At 40.8% G+C, this 23,332-nt stretch overlaps 1 protein-coding gene across 1 annotated transcript in view; it reads left to right on the top strand.

The window, feature by feature from the left end:
- ticrr (TopBP1-interacting, checkpoint, and replication regulator) overlaps positions 1-17,437 on the top strand; it is a 30,800-nt gene extending 13,363 nt beyond the window's left edge. Inside the window, exons 14-22 of the mRNA XM_067971398.1 lie at positions 255-333; positions 3,069-3,206; positions 3,917-4,007; positions 4,193-4,257; positions 5,033-5,185; positions 6,431-6,555; positions 7,180-10,159; positions 12,736-12,858; positions 15,801-17,437. Of these exons, the coding sequence (XP_067827499.1) occupies positions 255-333; positions 3,069-3,206; positions 3,917-4,007; positions 4,193-4,257; positions 5,033-5,185; positions 6,431-6,555; positions 7,180-10,159; positions 12,736-12,858; positions 15,801-15,952 (3,906 nt within the window). The 3' untranslated portion in view covers positions 15,953-17,437. The remainder of the gene's footprint in view (positions 1-254; positions 334-3,068; positions 3,207-3,916; positions 4,008-4,192; positions 4,258-5,032; positions 5,186-6,430; positions 6,556-7,179; positions 10,160-12,735; positions 12,859-15,800) is intronic.
- Positions 17,438-23,332: the final 5,895 nt, after the last annotated feature.

Raw genomic sequence — 23,332 nt, 5'->3', positions numbered from 1 at the left:
TGTGTTACATCTGGTCTGGGAGAAATATTTCATGTGCCCATTCTTCACTTGTGTAAGATTATTCCATTTGCTTTATTTACCAACATCTATCTGGGTTATTTCTTTGGCCTTAAAAGGAATGATCAAGAAACCCCTTGAAAAAATTCTACAAATCTAAAATATATGAACATATTGTAACTTGTGTAGAAAATTACAGCATGAACATCTAAGAGTAGCTGGAAATTGTATTAATCAAAAGTGTTTATCATAAACAGGAAAATTTGCAGTCTCGTCCATCCTTTGCTATTGAGCAGTCAGTGCTACCACCATCTTCATCACAAAAGGAAGTGCAAGGTACAACTTGGTCATATTTACATTGTGCTTTAACATTTATGATTCTATTAAATATATATTAGTAGTGTGCCACTGAGTGATAGGACCTGTGTGGTTGGTTAAGGAACAACTGATGTCTTGATCAGGCCTGGACATTTGGGTGAGCTCCCCCTCTGAGTTGTTGCATGGCTCACTAATTCAAGATGTGAGGCAAATTTGACTGCATTTAGTATAGTGAATTCAAAATTTTTTGCAGTTTGATTGCTGGTCTTCCATTTTTCTGTTGTGCAGCTTCAGCGCTCAAATTGGCAACTGCTTTTATGATTGGCATTCTGCCAGTTAACTATAGCAAGCTGATCCCACGGTTCCACATAATTCAAAGTCCTCACTTACAAATCTGTCTCAGCCTCAGTCCACCATACCTCTTTACTTTGACTCTTGCTTTCTTTGCCTCCTCCCCTCACTCCATTGTACCATCACTGGTAGAGCATTTGACCGTCTAGGCTTTACGCTTAATCTCTTCCTAGGCCTTGCTGCCTGCTCAGATGGACATAAAAGATCCAACTGCATTATTTGAAGAAGAGCAAGGGCGTTCTCATAGTGTCCTGGCCAATATTTACACCTCGATTGCCTTCTTTAAGATCCTCCTTAAAACCCACGTCTTTAAACAATCTTTTGGTTACTTCCTCTTGATATTATCTTTTGCTCAACATCCATTTTTTTGTATTTTACCTATGAGAAGCACTTAGGGACATTTTTCTATGTTAAAGGTGCTATATAAATGCAAATTGTTGAGAGTAAGACCTAACTTCCTCCACCTTTTACAGAGGAAGAATACTATGGGTACCTAAATAGAAGGCAAAATACATTTATACAAAAAAGGCACAATTCTTTTTAAATTCGGGTAGCTATCGGTAAGAGCTACAAGTAACTGCACTTAAGTGGAATTTTCTTTACTTCATAAGAGATTTTAGGTTGGCTGTAAAATGGTGCATTATGCTTTGTTTTTCTGCTTGAATGACAATTTGCTATAGAAAATGTTACAATTTTTGTAGTTTTCATCGTTTGCATTTTTTGAGGTAGTGAGAAATGAAAAATGAACCTTGTATTGTTGGGCATGGTGTAGAAACACAAAGATTATTTTCTACTGAGGATACTGACCAAGCAAATGGAATTTTGTGAAAGGTGTTACTTTCTATTGTTTATAGAACTAGCCAGTACTTGATGCTGTAAGTTTAAGATGTACGGAGTATTGATGCATTGTCAGGTGATAGAACCACTCCATGAGGGCCTGTAGTGACAAATACAATTCAGATATGATATTTTCTTTTTACAAAAATATTTGGAATAATTACATTTTTTCATTTAGAGTTTAAAGGTAATATGGCTTTTTTTTTTTACAATGTGTCTATGGGTGGAAGACAGGTCTAAATGTTGTGCTTTTTGCTCTAAATGTTTTACGGAATCTATGGTACTAGTTTCTGCATATTTTGAAAGCTATCTTATGCTGATCTTAGTCTGTGCTGTAAAACTAATTATGGACATCTCTAATAAGTGAGGTTGCATTTTTAAAAAACAATTGCTCCTACCTATACGCTACGTAGCAAGAACAAGGTGTGCAGCTTCAAAGTTAAAACAAAGATCAGCTTGCAGTAGACAAAACATTGCAATGGCCAATATTTCTCAGGTTTGATGAGAAAAAATTAATGATATTGTAGAGTGCGATTCCCAAAACAGCAACAAATTCTGGAATGCCACATATTCGAATTTGATTTGGTCATTGTAAGCTCGTGATAGTGACTGTAGGGAAACGTAGACCCCATGTATATTACAATCGGAACTGCTGATTTTCCAATTATATGGGGAAAACTTGCTGAATGTGATCCCCAAAACGTTAGTAAAAGTTCAGGAATCCAATGTAATCCAACCAATTTTGATACGTTCAGTTGCCATAGCCAGTGCTCCTGAGTATGGCCTACAGTCCACTGATGGAGGCCATTAATTACCAGCAAAAATGATATTTGGTTCAGTGTTCATCCTTTGAAACCATTAATGAGAAAAGCGATTGAGAAACTGCCTTGTTCAGACTTTGAACTTTCTATTGGTAAGTGTTGGTATTAATTTGGGTAGATGCTTTAGACTTAGAAATTTGCTTCAGTTTCAGTTGGGTTTGGATTGATGATAAAGCAGCAACATCCTATAGACTTTGCAGTAAAAAAAAATAGATGGGGGCCAAATGCTTAGTGTAGGTGGCTTTAAAGATTGTAAAGTTCCACCTAATCGCAGGGCTGTGTGCTCAGTGGTAATTGATATTCTAGTGTAGCAACTGTTGTGGCTTGGAGGAATGCGGTAACATCAAAGAATATTGAAAGCTCACTAGGAGATTCGTCTTGCCCAACACGGAGGGTTGCCTGATTTCCTGATCTGTGTTGAGTTGGTTGATCTCAGCCCCTGGGCTAGGAGAGTTTTAGAAAAAAAAATTATTCAGTTATGGTTTGTGCTTCTGATTGCTATCCAATAGCCCTTGCTGAAAAGTGCCTGCACATTGATGTCGAATGAGTCCAGGATTGGGCTAATCTGTGATGCCTCTATAGTGGAATAGTCTGCCAGTTATTCTCTACATTTACATGGTCAGGTATTTGAGCACTATCTTTGCTAATGGGAATGTACCCCAACAGGAATTGATGCTTTCAGGGAGGAAAGAAAACTGGCTACCAGTCAAATGATCTTGCCCTTTTGTTTTTTGACCCCCATAGAGGTTACAAAAGTGAGAAGAAATCTGTTTAATCAGGCGATCTTGTCTCCGAGGAAAAGATCGAAGATGCCGAAAAGCCAGTCTGTGTCGGTTGTTGAGGGAGTGAGGCACTTACACGATGAAAAAATAACTGATAAAGGTAAAGATACGTGAAGTTACGTTGCTGAACTGATTTAAATTTAAATATATCGTCTACTCTTTCTTCTCATTTTGGGGTTGCATCTGCTGCTATGATTGCTATTAAATCCTCTAGAGGTTTTTTAAACAGAAATTTTACTTTATACGCTCTCACCCACTGTTTAAAAGACACTCCTATGCAAAGCAGCACTCCAGTGGCCTGTTATTTGACCTTGTAATGCTCTAGATGTGAATTCACTGATGTAACACTTGAGGTATTGGACTACTCATTCCACCACTTTTTTTCTCCCCTCATTTTCTGATGTTGCTGATTCTTATTGGAGTACAATTGCAGGGTCAATTTTAGCTCCCTGTACCCCTATCATATGACTCGAGTAATGAATGGCAGGCTATTTGACTTTGGATTTATTGCATCCAGGTCTGATATCTTTATGCACACTTTCCAGCAGAGTCACTAGATAGTTGTCGAGTGGGAACCCAGGCTTTGTCCTTTCCCCGTCCCCAAAGCATTGGTGGCACCCTGGGTGAGATGAGCTAACTCAGCACAAACCCGGGATCAACTTAATTTCATAAATGTATTTACACATTGCTACAACAGACATATGACAAAACACTACAATTTATTTTACTCAAGCTTGGTTAGTTTTACAATGGGTCTTGAATCTACTTAACAAGGGAAGGGAATAAGTGGAGTCTACTTTGCCTTTTTAGGTCATCGGAAATTACTGACTAAGAAGGTGACTGAGACGCCGCTTCACAAACAGATGTCACGCCGGCTCTTGCACAAACAGATTAGAGGGAGGTATGTGACCATCTATAGAATGAAATGCAATTATCTCTAAACGCCTTTCTGTTACCCATCAGAATTCATCACTGGAATCTTCATACACCAATAATTAAAATATAGAATGAGGGAGAGCTTCTCTTTAGATGTGTGTCAGCAATCTTGCATGAAAATATTGTTTCATGTCTGTTGTCTTTCTGCAGGTGTTCAGAGTCTGGTTCTGATATTAGTATTGTGGAAGAATCTCCAGAGAAAGCACTGTCTGCTGGTAAGTCTCTGGATGACAAAGAGTATTTCATGTACTGTTTATGCACTTTAAACTCATCAAATTAAAATTTGCAAACTTGCCAATGTTAGCTCCTTTCATTAAAGTAAAAAAAAAAGTACAAATATAGACCACGGACATATGATTTGCTACTGATTTAGAAAGCTAATTATCTTAGGCTATCAACTGAGGTGTGATGTATATTTAGATTAGAAGAGTTTCTCAAGTGAGTGATCCAGTTCAGTGAAACCATATTGCTGGCCATATGAACCCAGAATATTACTTCAAGGTCAATCAGGCCAGTGGGACAAGAGTGCATAAATTGAAATTAGTGAAAAACAAGTTTAAAAATGGGGTGATAAACATTTGAATCCACTACTTTACCTGATTAGATTATTCTAGATGTGGAGATGCCGGTGATGGACTGGGGTTGACAATTGTAAACAATTTTACAACACCAAGTTATAGTCCAGCAATTTTATTTTAAATTATTCTAGACATTATAGGAGTTCACAATGTAGTTGGATGCCAGACTGGGTAAGTTAGAATACTAGAGGGATGATCTCAATAAGCTTTTATTTCTTATGTTGAGCAGCAACAATCCCACATGATTTAAGTGTCTGATCGCATATTTTGAATGTCGTCTGAGTGATCGTAATTAAATACCAATTTTTATCCCATATGTTTCCTGAAATTAGTCCTAAAACATTAAATATGAAGTTACTTATTTCAACCTTGAAAAAAAGTTTGCCCTTATATAGTTACTTCTTGTGTGTAGAACCAAATCTGAGAAGGAGCCCGCGGATCAGGAAGGCATCTCTTGCCAGAAGTAATTCTAGTTTCTTCTACTCTGGTTCACGCCCAATGTCTCGGAGTCTGGAGCGAGTCCAGTCATTGTCACAAATACAGCCAAGGAGAGCAAAAAGAGCAGGTAATCAAAGTTTAAAAATTACTTCCAAGTAGTAAACAATTTATCTTAATGTAGATATGTTCATTTTGCTTTTAAAAAGTGGGCGAGTTGTTTTTGCTCATCCCTATGCCATAAACTCAGCAAATTTTAGAATTTTTTTGGTTTGCTGAAGTTGATTTTTTTTTTAAGTGGGCGTAATGGGAAGACTCCCTCAAGTTTCGATTTAATTTTTTTTTAATAATTAGCAAACAGTTGATTGTGTATTTTACGATCTGCTCCCCTTCTCTCTCTTGATACAGTTCCATGGGCTCCAGCCATTCTTCATCTGTCAGCCTAGACTGTGAATGTTGGTGGGCTATTTAATAAATGGGGGCATCACAGCTGAGCCTGCTCCTAATCTTACCTGATATCGATGTGAACTTTATAAGCTGGGGCCACGGGCTGATTGTTTCCCCACCTAGCCCAGGGGTCCTAAGGGTAACTTTATCCCATCAACTAAAATTCCTGTCCAGCTGAGATCAGCTAACTCAGCACATACCAGGAACTGAACCTAAGACCTTCTGGCCTCTGGCAATGCCATTACCCACCAAGCCACTAGAGAGCAAGCATTATGTTAAACAATTTTTTAAAAATTGTTATCGAATGCCTTTGAAATGCATAGAATATTGTAGAAAATCATTGTGTGATTGAGTGTATAAGTCATCTGCTGTGAGCACTGTAGATGGTTAAGTACCCCTCTTTTTTAAAAAAAAACATCTACCGGAATGTAGAAAAGAATCTGGGTACGCAAGTATTGGCTTAGTTCAGTTAGTAACGTCAATCTAGGTTGACCCTCTAATGCAGTACTGAAGGAGTGCTATGTTAGAACTAGTGCCGTTCTTCAGATGACCTGTGAAAGGGAGACCCCGTCTGCCTGTGGATGATAAAAATACCATTAAACCATTCAAAGAACAGGGAGTTTCCAGTGTGCTGGCCAGAATTTGTCTCTGAACTCGGACTACCAAAATAAAAACTGATAACTGGCCATTCATCTATTTACTGTTTGCCATTTTTCAGACAGCGCGATCCCACATAGTTTTTACCTACAAAACAAAAGTCACCCGTGCTTCAAAGTAGTTCATTGTGAGTAAAACACTTGGAAATGTTTGAGACAAGACATTGCATAAATACAAGCCTCTAGTATTTTTAGAATTGGTGCTCAAACTTTGCATGCACTAAAAGTGAATGTTTCTACTACACTGAATTAACTTGGTCTCTTCTCTTCAGACAACCGAACCGTCCAATCTCCAAATCGGCTTCTCTTTGGTGCTGTATCTGGACTTGTCAGTCCTAAAGAGAAGCGGTCATCAAAGCGCTCCTGTTCAGGCTCTAGGGGGTTCTCGGTTGTTCAGGTATGATGGAACTTACAAATTTTATTTAGAAGGGGAAAACATAAAACCAGATGTACTAGTTTTTAAAAAAAAAATGTGCATTGTTAATGAAGTACGCCTTTCTTCTCCCTACCCGTGTAGTTTGTTCTTGCCGTACAGATGAATTATTTACTCTGAAAGCTAAATATTTGATTCAAAAGGTCATGTGTCCTTTCTGTGAACACTAAAATTTGGAAATGTAATACCTTTACATTAAAGGTGGCACAAATGCTGATAACTGGGTGCTTGGAATGGAAGGTGTCCCATTCCTCAGTATTAACATCCTTTAACCTGAGTGCGCACATTTACCAAGATGTCATTTAAAAATCAACTCAAAAATTGTAGTAAATGTTACACTCAACTAGTAGAACCAACTCTACTTAAAGGGAAAAGACTGACTATCTGGAGAATAATCTTTTGGGTTGTGAGCTCAATTAGCACGTCAATAGGAATGCTGACTAACAACAAACTTTTTAAAAAGTTAGCATTTTGCTGGTCAGCTGATGTATTTTTAATCCTGTCTATTTTTTGTGAAAGCTTAGGACTAATGAACTGTTGGAGTTCTGGAACTTCATTTTAATAACTGTCTCTCTTTAATGCGTTCAGGGTCCAAAAACTACTCCAGAGCAACTGCTGAGCTCTCCAGACAAGAACAGAACCACCCAAAAATCTCCACGAACACCCCGCTATTTGACACCAAGGAAGGAAGTAAAGAGCTGCAAAAGCCCAACAGCAAGAAATTATACCAACAGTTCCTTAAGTAAAGGGTCCTCACCATGGAAAATGGCAACAGATTCACAATTTCAGTCGCCTAGGCGAAGTGAACGTCTGACTGAAGCAACGCCTAACAAAGATAATTCACCACGGAAAATAGAAATCCAATCCCCATTTAAATTCCCTTCCAAGGTTAGTGGACATCTGATGCTGGCATCTCCTTATAAGGCCCATTCATCAGTCAAACCATCTTCCAGACGGAGTGAGCGCTTAGCAACTCCTTGCAGAAACAGCTCAACTGTAAATGTTCCAGCTATGCCTTCAAAGACAAAAGAATTTGCTTCTCAAGTGAAAACACCAGGGAAAAGTGTATCTGTGTTGAATAGTCCACTAAGGGTGTCAAAAAGGCTATCTCCATCCTATTTGATCGATACTTTGTCAAAAGATAAACCATCAACCCCTTGTACACCAGGAAAGGTACGGTTAAGGAAATCAAAATCTGATGAGTCATTCACCTCTTGTACTCCAATGAAATGTTTTGTAGTTTCTCCCCAAAAGACATGCACACCAAAACCTTTGAAGAGGACTGCTGATAAAGAACTCAATTCATGCTCACCAAATGAGAGCATATCTCAGAAATCAAATGCAAGCACCCCTTCTACACCAAGGAGTATCTGGAAAGCCAGTCCTCAAACACCCCTGAAAACTCCAGTGAGGACGAGATCGAAGTATGTGCAAACACCATCTAAACTTAGTGCAATGCAGTTTAAAAGCCCAGCAAGAACAAAAGTTGGGTTTCTTGTTATGCCATCAAAATCTGAGTTGAAGACACCACCAAAATATACTGCAACACCCCTTAAAAGCCCGGTAAGGACACGATCGATGTTTGAGGTGACCGAGCTATCTAAATATACTGCAACATCTCCACACCGCAAATCCCCAAGAACAAGGACTGGCCTTAATGTTACACCCTCAAAAGTTGATCGGAAGACACTGCCTAAATATAACTCACCACCACCCAAAAGTCCAATAAAGACTCAATTCATGCTTAACACTGCACCGTCAAAGGTTGATCAGAAGTCACCATCCAGATCTAGTTCAACACCTCCACATCTCAAAACTCCAATAAGAACAAGGTCTGCGTTTAACATTACACCCTCTAAACTTGACATGAGTACGCCATCTAAATCTAGGCCAACACCGTGTACGCCACTCAGATCAACTTCTAGGAGTAAAGCAGTTGTAGTATCAGTGAAAAGGCCTGCAAAACTTGCCACCTCTATGCCCAGATTAGACCAAATATTAAAAACCCCAGAAAAAAACAGAAGCTCAATTTGCATCATACAGAGCAAGTCTCCAAAGAACCCCAAAGCATTAGACGAATCCAAACTTGAGAGGGAACATATCTCCATAGAATCTGGTTTATGGGTGAGTATACCACAAGGAAACTTTGCTGGGATCCTTAACACCAATGAAAGCTGTGTGACCAACCAAACTATTTCTGACAGTCGGTCAGCAGCAACCAGTGATAACTTATGGAATCTTGGAATGGACCGTTTTAATGCTGTTGCAGCATTGGATGCTTCGTGTTCTCAGAACACAGTTTCTGAACTTGTTTCCAATGTCAGTTTGATATCTGAGAGACTGGATTCTTCTTTGGCTAGTACAACGGATTCTGGTGCGGCTAGTTCTCAAATGGAAGAGGGTAGCGACATCTCTCAGGTCAGACTCGTACAAAGTGAAAGCTCTGGCTTGAAAATGAAATTTGCTGTGCTGAGAAAAGTGTCCGATTCCAGTGTTTCAAACTCCGTACATACTACTAAATCCTCCATGCTTCAAAAGGAATCTACGTCTTATGAATTCCGTTGGACTCCAGACAGGAGGCAGAGACTAGCAGCAGCACAGCAACAGTTACCTGAACTTCCCAGGAAAATCTCAACTCCAAAGGGCCAGAATTGGCCACCAATGCCAACCTATGAGGTTGAGCTGGAGATGCAAGACTCAGGGCTTCCTAAACTCAGATTCAAGCGGACCAATTCCAGTACAGTGATTAGCCCGCAGCTGGAGCGCTCTGTCACCAAAAGCAATAATAGTACTCTCTCTGTCTGTGTAAAGAAGAGTGGATATGAAAGCCCCTTAGGTGAGAGAAGTGCACAGCGGTGTGTTAAGCATTCAGGAAAATCAGAAGGAGGCCATATATCCCCATCGTTTTGTTTCCATACTTCCCACAGCACTCCAGCAAAGACTACTCCCAGAAAAGGTGGGGTACAGACTTATATCTGCCAGTCATATACTCCAACCCAGTGCTCATCTAACACTTCCTCTCCGTCGCAAGCAGATTTGGGAGTAGTCCCCTGGACACCTTCACCCACACGCAAGATCAAGCCCTCCCAAACACCAGATGCCATCAAAAACTGGCCACGAAAGAAGAAAGCAGCCACAACTCCACTTAGTGGGAAGAGGCAGAAGAAGGGAGAGCCTACTGCTATGCAAAAGGAAGAGAACATTTATACAGAGGACTACAGCAACAAACCTGTGCCTTTGGAAGAGATTGCTATAGAAGGAGTGAGCAGGTTACAAGACCAATCCCCTAGTGTCGATTGGGACCAAAGGTTTCGAGATAGTCCTGTGGAAAAGTTTGGCCTTCGGTCTAGAAAACGTGGGAGTAGTTTTATCTCTCCTGTATCGGAAGAAGGAAGAGAAGCTAAAAAGCGCAAGGAGGCAAATTTCACTGCAACATCTTTTGGAGATACAAGATTAATATTGGAAGAGAAGCAAAAGGAGCAGTCTCCACCTGGCTCTTTCGCTCCTTTTCACAAAACCTTTACATGGCAGTGTTCAGTTGAAGATGAGGTGGTCTTCAATGGTCCAGGTGATTTTCCTACTTGCATAAGAAATAGGAGTAGGCCATACGCCCTCTTGAGCCTGCTTCACCATTCAGTAAGATCATGGCTGATCTTCGATCTCAACTCCACTTTCCTGCTCGATCCCCGTATCCCTTGATTCCCCTAGAGTCCAAAAATCTATCGATCTCAGCCTTGAATGTACTCAACGACTGAGCATCCACAGCCCTCTGGGGTAGAGAATTTCCAAAGATTCACAACCCTCTGAGTGAAGAAATTCCTCCTCGTCTCAGTCCTTAATGCCTGCCCCCCTTATCCTGAGACTGTGCCCCCTAGTTCTAGACTCGCTACCCAGGGGAAACAGCCTCATAGCATCTACTCCATCAAGCCCTCTCTGAATCTTGTGTTTCAATGAGATCACCTCTCATTTTTCTAAACTCCAGAGAGTATAGGCCCATTCTACTCATTCTCTCCTCATAGGACAACCCTCTGATCCCAGGAATCAATCTGGTGAACCTTCATTGCACCACCTCTAAGGCATCTATATCCCTCTTTAAGTAAGGAGACCAAAACTGTACACATACATAGAAAACAGGATCAGGAGTAGGCCATTTGGCCCTTCGAGCCTGCTTCGCCATTCAGTATGATTATGGCTGATCCTCTATCTCAATGCCATATTCCTGTGCTCTCCCCAGACCCCTTGATGCCTTTTGTGTCTAGAAATCCATCTAGTTCCATCTTAAATATATTCAGTGACTTGGCCTCCACAGCCTTCTGTGGTAGAGAATTCCACAGGTTCACCACCCTCTGAGTGAAGAAATTTCTCCTCATCTCAGTCCTAAATATCCTACCCTGTACCCTGAGACCGTGACCCCTCGTTCTGGACCCCCCCCTCCCCCCACCAGCCAGGGGAAACATCCTCCCTGCATCCAGAACACACATACATCCCCTGCCTTTCCCAAAATTACAATTCAGTAAATATTGCACTGTAGCTTAGCTGTCATGTATTAGCTCCTTTTTGGAGGGAAGGTTTATGGAAATAAGGCTCAAGATATTTTGACCTTGAAACAAGCAAATCCATAATTGTTTTTAACATGGTGTGAATTTGCCTGTTGGAGGTGGTGACCAAATTGTCATGTTTAGCTGTGGATTTGTCTGCTTTGTGAAATTGAGTTCCATTTTTTTTGAGAGGAGGGATTGCAACTTTAAATGCAGCTTCCTTTAACTGAAAATGAAGAGGGAATGTCGCAATATAATGACACAGTATAACTAGTCCTTAAACTACTTCTTAAAACCAGTATGATTCTTAATTGATTATAATGAAGTTGCATTACACTCATTTTGCAGTTGAAGCATTGTTAAAACTGAGTACAGTGGAATTGAAGTGCAATCTGCAGACTATAAGACTATATAGACTTTCAAAGAAAAACAATTGCTGATTTGGGTGTTGACCTGTTAAAAGACATGAATTAAGTTTTGCAGTTTGTTACAAGGTTTGGAGGTGGTGTGTGGCAGGAAACACGCATAGATTATAGAAACATAGAAAATAGGAGCAAGAGTGGGCCATTTGGCCCTTTGGGCCTGCTCCGCCATTCAAAATGATCATGGCTGATTGTCTAACTCAGTACCCTGTTCTGAGGGTTATAAACTGCTGAAACCATTTGAGAGATTCTAGACTGTGTCTCAGTGTGTAGGTTTCCATATGCCTGTTTTGCATTGAATATCAGTCAACAACCACCACTGGGAAGCAGCTGATTCCTGCTTTCTGAAGGCCTTGTGAGCAAAAATGTTTAGAGGCAAACTGGGTGGGAGAGGGATTCTGAGGAATGAGGTTGGATGGGATGGGGGAAAGAGAGAATTGCAGGTACAAGAGAGAAATAAGGTCCCACCAAATGTAGTTGCCCTCAAATCCTGAGCAGCAGGGAGTGATCAAATAGAAGTTTAGAAAAGAGAGAAACAAAAGTATTTGGCAGGAGAAAGCCAGATTAACAATAAGAGAATAAAACTGAGCTGATAAAAATAGAAGCTATGTTGTACTGAACAGAAAATTATAACTAATGTGTAGATTTGAAACCAAATTTTTATAAGCAAGTTACTGAGAAGTGTTTTATTGTTTCTGTATTTTCTTCACTTACATTGGTGCATCCACAGAAATAAAGGGAGCAAAGCTCCAAAGAAATGGGGTGTACAGAAAAAGTCCTCTGTGTATGGGTGCTGTTTACAATTCAGTTGTCCCAATGAGTCTTAGGAAACTGACTGAGCAGTTACTACCACCACCAAACCTGGGAATGTTAGCAGCAATCACAGCTGATGGAGCTGCAATTCTCACAATCTATAAGTGGGGAGATGTATAATTTCCAGCAAGGCAGCTGTCCTATTACCCTGCCAAGGCATTTGTATGGGGTGAGTATCCCATGAACAATAGGCAGAAACATGCAGTTATGGTCCATTGCACCTGTAATTTTTGCTGTTCGGGAGGTGGGATGGGAAGAGTTTGTGTTAAAGGTGTACCAGAGAAACTTTTGACAAAATAAGTAGTCTGGAGAGATTGGGTGTGGTGCCTGGTTTCTACTTGTGATTGTAATACTTTATTTGTGTTCTGTAGCTGTAACATCACCGAGCTCTAAAGTTAAATCAGCCCTGTCTGCCAGTGGCCTGCTGGCACTCACTCAGTCGCCATTGTTATATGCTGGGAGAACACCTGCTAAGAAAAGACCTGGTGCTGGAGGTAAAGTCCAAGCTTCTTTTTGTATCTGAGTATTGTCTGATTACTATTTTTATTTTTCCCTATTTGGGATAGGCCAGAAGGAGCCAGACCCAAATTAAGTCTGGGCAGAATAACTATAGATGAAGAGGGCCATGTTTTTTTCATTGCTATTGTCATTTTTGTTTTATGGACCGAAGTTAGACCAAGCTAATGGAAAGAGGCAGAGAGATTAATTTTAGGGGTGTGGCAGGTAGTGTTTTTGGATCTGAGTGTGCACAAATGTCAAACACATCAAATGGGAGCCAAATCAAGGTTTGGGAGTTGGGTGATTCAGTTCCCATGTATCACTGTAAACATGGCAAATCTAAACTATTGCAACAAATGAAACCCATTTTCTTGCTCTGGGTTCCTGTTGATGTAAACTGCATGCTAACAGCTGAACTTGTGCTGGCAGACCAACATAGCTGCCACCTTGTTCTTGCTTTTACCTCAGCTGGAACTCATCAGTAAGTTCTGGATGTTCTGCAGTTCACTTTGCTAAATAGGTGGAAGAAATGCTGTGAGCAGCAACCAGCCACAGACTTTGCATCTCCAGGACCGTTTTATTCATTTTCCCTATTTGGGATCGGCCAGAAGGAGCCAGACCCAAATTAAGTCTGGGCAGAATAACTATAGATGAAGAGGGCCATATTTTTTTTCATTGCTATTGTCATTTTTGTTCTCCTTCCCTCCTGGTGAAACTCGCATTATAATGCAGTTTTGCTTCAAAGAGTTGTGATGTGATCAGTTAACTTCTCAGTTTATGAAGGAGAATTCTGTTGCATAAAATTAGCAGTGGGCAGATCACAAGAGATCAGGATTCACACAACAGCAACTTGTATTTCTACAGTGCCTTTAATGTAGTAAACATCCCAAGATGCTTCACAGTGGGGACATGGACCCCAAGCAGTAATAGGAGAGTTGGGAGAGAAGAGCGAAAGCATGGTCGAAAAGATAAGTTTTGAGGAGGTTTTATGAGGCAGGGAGAGAACTAACAAGGAGAGGATTTTAGGGAGTGAGTTCCAAACAGTAGAGCTGAGGTGACTGATAGTTCTGTCACTGATGATGGAGCGGAAATGGAGAATGAACAGGAGACTAGAGTTAGAAGAAATGATATCTCGAGCTGGGAAGTTGGTGGAGATTGCAGAGATAGGCTGGGGTGAGACGAGGCCATGGAAAAATTTGTGGTAAGGATTTTAAATCCATTGAGCACAAAGGCTGCAAATGGTTTATCTTTTATACCTACGGTAATGGCAGGGACGCTGGGGTATAAGAACCTTACACAACAGCAGCTTGAAGATTTTTAGAAATATAGAAAATATGTTTACCCAGGTATTTCATCTACTCTAATTCAAAACTTGTATTAAAAAAAACTATCACTGCAGTAACATAATTTAGTGTTGATGTACTATGCTAAGTTGGCTCTGGGATCATTTGAGATTCAGATTTTTAAAAAAATCAAGCTGCTGTTATGTAAGGTTCTTATACACCAGCGTCCCTGCCGTTACCTAAGGTATAAAAGATAAATCATTTGCGGCTTTGTGCTCAATGGATTTAAAATCCTTGACCACAAATTTTTCCATGGGTAAGACTAATGCATCTGATCCCTGTGTAATCTGTCTAGTCAGGCCTTTCTAAGAGTCATGTGAGCGTCTCCAATCTCAACACTGATCAGCATTGAGTGACCGCGTGCCAACAAGGAAATCTCACTAGGAGCCAGTGCCTTCGAGGAAGCAACGGGTGATCATGTTCCAATTAAAAAGTTTACAAATGGTTATCTCAATACTTAATTCTTAATGTAATTTTTATCTCTGTAGTTTGAAAACCATTTAATCTTTGGAATGGAATTTTATTGCAATGAAACAAGTTATCTCTTCTGTTCCCCTCTTATTTAGATGAAGCGGAAGACCAAAAATGGGGAAGTATGTGTGAATGTGCTTTTTCACCAGAAATCTCTAGTCATCAGGACTAGATGAAGGGTGCCCTTTGTCATCTGTACAGTCTGTAAGCAAGCACTCCTCTGGTGCAGTGTATAAAGCAGTCGGCCATCAGTGGAACAGTTTCCATACCGCAATAGTTAATGCCATATTATAAATCTCATCTGTATTCAGTAGTAGCAGTTTTTGGTCCAATTTTATTGGCATAAGTTTGGTTAGAATAGATGGGAATTGGTTAATAGCAGTGGAGGATTGTGGAGCAGTCCTCTTCCTAACTCAAAACTTGTCAAAAGTATTTTGAACTGTACCACTACAATAACATAATTTAGTGTTGATTTACGTCAAGTTGGTTCTGGGATCAGTTGAGACATATATTTCAAAAAAATCATCAAGTTGCTGTTGTGTACGGTTCCCATAACCCTCTCCCTGCCATCACCATAGGTATTGAAAATATATCACCTGTGGCAACTAATTCCTAATCATTAAGCTGTCTTCAGCTCACTGGGTACTTTCTTCCTATCTCTCTTCCATCCCTGCCCCAAATTTCTCCCTCTCTCAAAGATACTTAGTTGCTGGCATACAATTCTACCAATGCTATATCAGCCTTCTGGTATCTTGCTCAAGTGGCAATTCTTTGTGAGCCGACACATTCAATGTTTGCAGGCCATTTGACATGAAGGGCATCTCAGACCAGTCCATTCCTACCTTCATCTGACATCCACACATGTGCTTTTGAGTAGAAGTCCTTGGTTGGTGATTAGGAGTGAGAGCCATGTCTGTCTTTCCTTTTCTGCCCTTTAGCCCAGGGCTGAGACTAGTTGCAATGTCTAGACTGAAATTAGATAACTGAGCATAAGCCAGGAATCGAACCTGGGGTTTTGGTATGGTTCAGTTCCACACCATGCAAAACATTAAGCCATTGGTGGAGTTTCTGAAGTGCTTTGGGAGCAAGAAACTAAATTCTTGATTGTGTTGAATATTTTCCAGATATGGTGTACGAGGATTCGCAGATGGACGGCTCCACTAGCAAGAGATTGGTGGTAGCTGGTGACATCGACCGGGATTATTCTCCTTTCACCAAAGTGCCTGTTCGCCGTTGCATCACAAAAACCTACTCCAGGAAAAAACTAGTCAGTTAACTAGAACACCTCAATCTTGGCTTTACCCTTTGCTGGCTTTGTTTTTCAGTTCCTTTTCTCCCCGGGTGCAGGGTGAAGGGCTGCCAGTATCTTGAATAATAGAACTGCCTTGTGGATATGAAACGGCACTTCAAATGGAATGAACATGGAGAGAGTGCTGCAACACTACATTAACACTAGATTCTGCATTCACACGTTAAAGCTGACTGAACCATTCAAATTTCACATTGCCTTTACAGGAACAAATTCTCTTGGTACCTTTTTGTTCCTTTTATAATATATTATGGATGCGTGTTATGGTTGAAACCTCTCTTTCCCCCGCCTCTTCTCCTCTCACTTTTTGGGGGAGGAAGGATCAGTGCACACTTTTTGGCTGAGATCACCTGGATTAATTGAAGGCATGTTGAATGCCCATGCTTAAATATTGTGGGCCAGTTACTAGATCTCTTTCACAAGAGTGTAGAGTACATGGGAAGATGGATTAATTCTTGCTGTAGAGTTACTTTTATACATTGGAAGTGGACAGTTCAAGTAAGTTCTTTTAAATTTTTGGGATGGGGAGAGGTACAATTGCTGACAGTGGGGTTGGTATTCTGGAAGGATGAAATCAAATGGACTGAAGGGTCATTTATGATCAAAATCATTGTAAGTTACAGTATTTTAAATTTGAAAGGGCTTGCTATGGTGTAGCAGTAATGCCATTTTAACACGAACTCTAGGTGTGTCTTGTCCTGTGCTTAAACCGCTAAAGCTTATTTCAGAACTCAATTTGAAAACATACATGAAATATTTCAAAGCAGCTGCCTTGACTTTCCAATTGCTGAGATTTTTAGAGCTATTGAGTTGGACCCCTGAGCCTGCTTTGATGGAGAGATGGGGTTCTAGTTCTTAATCTACTTGCTTTTAATCTGCTTGCTTCCGCCTCTCTCAGCACAGTGCGGCTGTTACAATTTTGGAAACTTTCATGTGTCAAATTCCCTCTGTGGTTCAGTTATAGATTATCTGTCTGAAAAGCTCAATTGCTTCTTGATTTTAAAACTGGAATTCCTAGTGTGCTTCTAAAGCTAATTTTACTTAGGGAACACCTGAGTTGTATTTTGTGCTATTAAAACTCATACATGATTTGATCTTTTCAGGCATCGTTGTTCCTGACAATTGTGGTCATTTTTAATTTTAAATGCATTTTACAGAAGGAAACTACAGACCTTTTGATGGCTTTTAGATTTGTTTTAGACTACCTGAAAAGATGGCTGTTAAATCCGTGGGAGGGAATGTGGACTAGACACACTATGTTCAATACATTGGTACAGATCAGTGGGTAATGTTTTGGATTTCTATTATATAGCAAATTATGTATAAAGTGTTAAGTTTGGGGGTGGGGGATGTAAATATTGTGTAAAGTGATGTTCTTAAATGAAAGCCATTATACACATTCTGTACAGTTATTTAGTAAAATAAACAATGAATTTACCACTATGCAGAAAAGACATTACAAAAGCATGTAATTTGTACACGTTGTTACATCCTACCTGGTTAAAAACCGCATAGGCGACATCTCGATGAAGGTACATAAAAGAAAGACTTGCATTCTCTCGGGACTTGAGATTGCAGTAACCAGCGCTAAAGCACAGACCTTTTGTAGACCTGAGAATAACTCCTTTTTAAAGAATGAAAAATGTGATTTGAGTTGGGTCCCACTGCTCAGCGTGAAAGTGCATTGACAAGTTACACACCCAGCCCTCTGGCTCCCACAGATTTGTGCAAAAGTTCAAGCACCAGAATTATTGTTGGTTTGCTGAATCCTGTGTGGTGTGCCAATGGGCAAAAAAATCCTGCTGAATGCTGAAAACGTACAATAGATGAGGGGAAAAGATATGCTCTTTTAAGATGAGACTTCTCATCAAATGAAATGTATCTGCCTGAAATATTAGCCGGTTATCGATTGGCACCTAAAGGGAGAAATAAGTTAGCATTTTAGGTTGTCTGTATCTGACATTGGGTCAACCTAAAAGATTAATTGGTCTTTTTATCTCCTCCTCCTTTGGACCTTTCGTGTATTTGCATTATTTTCTGTTTCTATTCCGCATTACTGGTGGTCAGCCAGGTCTATGCAAAAACGCTTTTTTTCTCCCCTCCCACCCAAAGGATGCTCGATCAAGAATGAACAGGTTAGGTGTGCATGTCTCTTGTGGAATTCATACCAAGGATTGCTGTTTCATGAGATCAGTGAGGAGGTGTAGTTCTGGATTATACCAGCAGATGTCCCCAAACCTAATCGAAATTATTTTTTAAAATTTTCTCTCGGTATCAGAGATTATACTCTTTCCTATATATAGTTCTCCCAATCATTTTATTATGATCATAAATGCAAGTTCCATCCATAAGGATTTAGCATAGTTTCACTGATGTCAGCTATCTAGTATCTAGAACAGATTGAAATAATTAACTCAATGTTTTAGATTTTTTTCCTGATTTTCTTCATGCCTCTTCTGAAGGGACTAATTCATGCAGGTTACTGTTCCACAGTTGTTGGTGGCTTGCCAAACCTCACCCAAGAATCTATTCTTCACATGTGACCCTATACAGTGTCGGTAGGTATTTGATTATTGAGGTGTGGTGGAGGATGTATCAGTCAAGCAGGCCCTTGTGTTCACCCAAAGTTCTTATGGGCATTATGTTCAGCAAGGGATCACTCGATAGTGATCAGGAGTAGGAAGCTTTTTAATTGTCTCTAAGATCGATAGCATGAACTCATAACATGGTATTAGAAGACAGTAGCAGAAAAGGCCAGGTTAATTGGAGTAGTGGGTAGGTAATGCCAAGCTCGAGTCTTGAAGAGAAGACAGAGAGATAAAGATGGGCAAAGTTTGAGGTCCAGGGAAAGAATGAATTGGAATCGGAGACTGCGGTGGGTCTTGATTTCAACATTGAAGAGCGTAAAGGACGGTGCATTTAGAGTTTAGAATGAATGAGACAAGCTGTAGCCAGAAGTGTTACCAATAAAATAGAGATGAGAGGTCAGGGGTAAAATTTTGTGTTCAGAATTTAGAGTTATGAGCTGAATCTGTCTCACTACACTGATGGTGAGCTATGCTGTGGTTTTTTGGGAGGGGTGTTTTGTCACATCCTGTTGGTTGATCTCGGGCAACATTTTCAGGAGTTGAGATGCCATTAATACGAGACAGATGAGGGGCCCAAGCTGGAAGGAAAACAAATAAATGGTCAATCTGATTATAGGGAGCTAGTGGGAAGTGTCAAACGGAGCAACGGGAAAATGTATAATAAAAAGCACTTTGCCTAAATTGTGTTCTTCCCTTGGATGTCCTCTAGGGGGTGCACTTTGTTCAGTTTTAATGGCAATTGGTCCTCTTAAAAACCGAATCATGTACTTCATACAGCATGTACGAAGTGGTTGGGTTACGTCTCCAACTGGAACTTTAAAAAAAATATATAGTTTTTTTTACCCCTCAATATTTTTTTTAAAAGAATAATTTTTTAGGCCCTAGGTTCACTTTCCAATTTGCCCTGAGTTAGCTGATCTCTTGTTGTCCTTAGTTGGTTTCAGTATTCCAGAGACACAAAATTTCAGCTGGGGTTCTAGCTTCTTATTATCCAGTAACTCCTGCATTAGGACACTCACTATCTAGGCTCACGTGTGAAAAATGCTCACCTTTTAGAATACTAGAGGATGGTTGCTACCAGTGTGGAGTTATACCCTTGGATGAGTCTGGAGAGGAGGGGAGAAAATTAGGCAGCAGATTCCACATTTTTAGGGTAGGAATTAGAACTGGTAAAGCAGCCCATCTTTCAATATGTTTTGCTGGTGGGATTAGATAGTTAATGGCAGTGCTTTGATCAGTTGGTGAGGGGGTTGAGTGGAGGAGGAAGCAATGGATTGATGTCATCCCCAGGCACCCTGTCATTCAGAAGTTTCCTCGTGCTATTTTAATGGACAGTTAGTATAATGCTGGCATCCAAGAATAAGATAAGAGTTTAATTCTGTGCATATAGTCGTCACAGACATGTTGGGTGGGAGTGTGTGAGAGAAATATCTTTCACTATTTCAAAATAGCTACACAATTAGCAACCCTAACCTGTTTGGTTTCTGATTGAGGGATGTGATTGGTTATATTTTAGGAATACAGACTCAGTATGTACAACTAACTGATACAGACCAGAAAGATCCCAGGCTTAACCCTGGTCCATGCTGTGGTAGCTGATCTCATCAAGATAGTGGTGAGGCTGATAATTCATGTGCCTTTGACCTAAGGCAAAAATCAACCGATTCTTCCCACACCTGATTGCTATCCAGTGACTCATACTGGCCTGTGCCTCTGTGCTGGGTCAGGACAGAAATGGGTTTGGCTGCGATGCCTCTGTGATTGAACAGGCTACAAGGAATCATTGACTAGGCTCATACACAATGACTGGCTGCTTGGGTGAGGTACTAGAGGGCAGCTAGTGCCCATGAAACTAGCACTTCAGCACAGGCAAAAAATCAGAAGAAAAGTCACATAATGGGAAAAACTATAGTGGGAAAAAATCCTTCCCTTTCATGTATGTCACCAGAACTCTGTACAGATGAGCGAGGACTTATACAGCCAGAAGCAGCTAATGCAGAAATCTGAACAAACAATTGTGATTCATTTTTTTACTGGCAAAGTTGCTCAGTGCTCATCTCAAAAAGCACTTGGCTAACTGCATGGAAATAAATGTAGTAGTGCCTCCAGGCTCTGGGTCAGACCTGCAAAACAGCAGTCAGTTTAAAGGGGTACTGTATTTATATTTAGCAAACTTTATTTTACAAAATACTGGGTATAAAATGCAGTGTGATATTGTTGCATTGAAAATTATGCTGGTGTTCCAGCTATTCTCCCTGACCAAGATAGTGCTCATTAAGAGTTCCTGAAACCCATGGCCCTTCATTGGAATGGAGGAAGGAAATGTGTTACCTGCTTGAACCAACTCTCCCTTTAACCGTATGTCCCATTATAGCATAGGTGTTCTTCATAGCACAAATTCCTTTTCAGTGAGCTGTCATATGTAAAATCATACATTTAGTGCTGGTGCACCTCATCCAGCTAGGGTAGCCAAGCCTTCTGGAGTCTCCAGGACACTTCCATGAGCAATGTGGGAGCAAAATATTGGAGATGGAATAAAAAGGCTGCTAGACAGTCAAGAATCATCCACTTGGCCAATGAAGAATGTGTTTGCTTTCCAGTTGGTGTGTAAAGGTGGTGTACTGTGAGGATGGGCATGTCAGGTGACCAATGATGGGAGCGTGGGGCAAGGTATTTGGAAGTGGGAGGTCATGTGATGAAACCTCCTAACATTTATCCAACCAGAGTTGGCAATTCTATATGCAAGTCAACACTTATATTGACAGTGACTTCCCCATAACAGAATTCAAATCGAAACATTCAGTGATGTGATAGCTCAATGGAGAAGTACAAACCAAATGGTGCTGAGCTATACAACAAGGCCCCGACCTTGAGTGCCAGTCTCTGTTGAGTCAGCTAAGCAGTAGTTGGAATTGTACTTCAGGATAAGGAGTGGAAAAATTGGCCAGGGACCCTGCACCTGGGCACTTTTGAATGATCAGGGTTGGGTTTATCTGTGATGCCCCCTCTAGATTGATCATCCAATCGATACTCACCATCTAGGCTCAAGCAAAGGATGAAGTAATAGAAGCCAGCTGGTTCCTGAGGAAGTAGGAGTCCATGATTTCAGGAATAAAGGGGAAAATGAAAATTATTCCTGACACAAGATTTGACTTAGTGACACTGTGGATTGAGTTTCTTCAAAGTTGTCATTTGTTTTGTGACCAGGAGGGATTACTGAGTCCCATCCTCTCCTTCCCCCGCTCTCTCTTCCTAGCAGTATTCATTGGCTCATAATTGGGAATGGGAAAATTGTCTGACAATTCCCTCCCAGCCCAAGGGCACTTAGCCCAATTGTTTTATTGCCTTTCGGCAACGCCGGCTGAGATTGGCTGACTTGCCATTGATTGGGAATCGAGCCTGGGGCCTTCCTGTTCTGTCTGACAAGTACCTCTAACAAACTTAATTGGAGAGGTGGTTAACTGTGCATGTTACCAGCACCAGCTCAATAATTTAAGTGTATCCCCCTTCCTTCTCCTCCTCCTCTCCCCACCCACCCACCCCAAACTCCGGTTCATCCAAAGGATCTAGTAACTCTCAACCACTATCCAGTGTGATAGCCTGCCCTGCTCTCCAGGTTTGGGGTGACTGTTATGAAAATATTTCCAGTGTGGGGCTGCAAAAAAAGTTTTTGATGCAGCATGGATTTATTTTATGTAAGTTGCAAGGAATCTTTTAACGTTTCGGTGTTACTTTTGTATATTTGACGAAGTTTTCTGCTTATGAAGGCAAAGGATGCACCGGGGAATGGAACCCTGTCCACCCATGGGGTAAATTTTCACTTTTACCTCCGGGTGGAAAACGGGCACCAGCGGATCGGTTGCCTATTTAACGCACCATCCCGATTTTCAATGACTGGAAATGAAAATCGGGAATGGGGCGTAAAACAAGCGGACAATCCTTTGGGCGCCCATTTTCTGCTCGGAAGTAAAAGTGAAAATCCCCCCCCCCCCACCCCGGCCGCAAGTTTCAGCATTAACCATTCCCAGTTCAAGTACGGTACAATGTTAGATGCATAATGAAGGTCCGACACCTTCCCATTAAGCATTCCCAGCTCAGGGATAGCATGGGTTCGATAGAGTCAAGTGCTCTCTACAATCTCCCAAGCATTCCTAGATTAAGTACAGCACGCTGTCAGATACAGATTAAAGCTCGCCTGTGCTCTTTGCGACTTTTGAACAATGACCTAATATTTATGTTTCCACATATTGAGGCATTGGAACATTAAGTCTCCGCTAGGTTAAAGAGGTACAAACATCAGAAACTTGGCAGACAAGAGAAATTCCTGATTTCCGCCAACTGCCCACTTGCCAGTATCCATCCCGGCCAGGGCACTGCGAGTTCCCCGCGCTCTTTTTAAAGTTATTTTGGAAGCGTTTAAGCTCTGAGACCAAGCTTCAGTGTCTAACTGAAAGTGTTTAAACCTCTACAAAAAAAAAATAGCAGCATTGTACTATGTTGGGGAAAGGGGGGTTACACAATTTACCATCTAACGGGATAACGCGGTCGGTCCTGGTAACACCTTCAACTCTAAATTGTATAATAACTTGTCTCCACAGCAGGGTACATTAGGTAAAGAGAGAGCTATCTCTCAGTCGGTAGGCTTTGTGTAAACCTCTATCAATGTCTGGAGTATATGTGGCAACTGGAACTCTGTGCTATAGCCTAAAACTGCTTTATTTTTTATAAATCAGAACATTAGAAGTATTTGGGTGGGAGT

This window comes from Heptranchias perlo, chromosome 34 (assembly GCF_035084215.1).
Source record: "Heptranchias perlo isolate sHepPer1 chromosome 34, sHepPer1.hap1, whole genome shotgun sequence".
In the NCBI taxonomy this organism is placed as follows: Eukaryota; Metazoa; Chordata; class Chondrichthyes; order Hexanchiformes; family Hexanchidae; genus Heptranchias; species Heptranchias perlo.
This window is presented reverse-complemented; position numbering and strand designations above follow the sequence as displayed.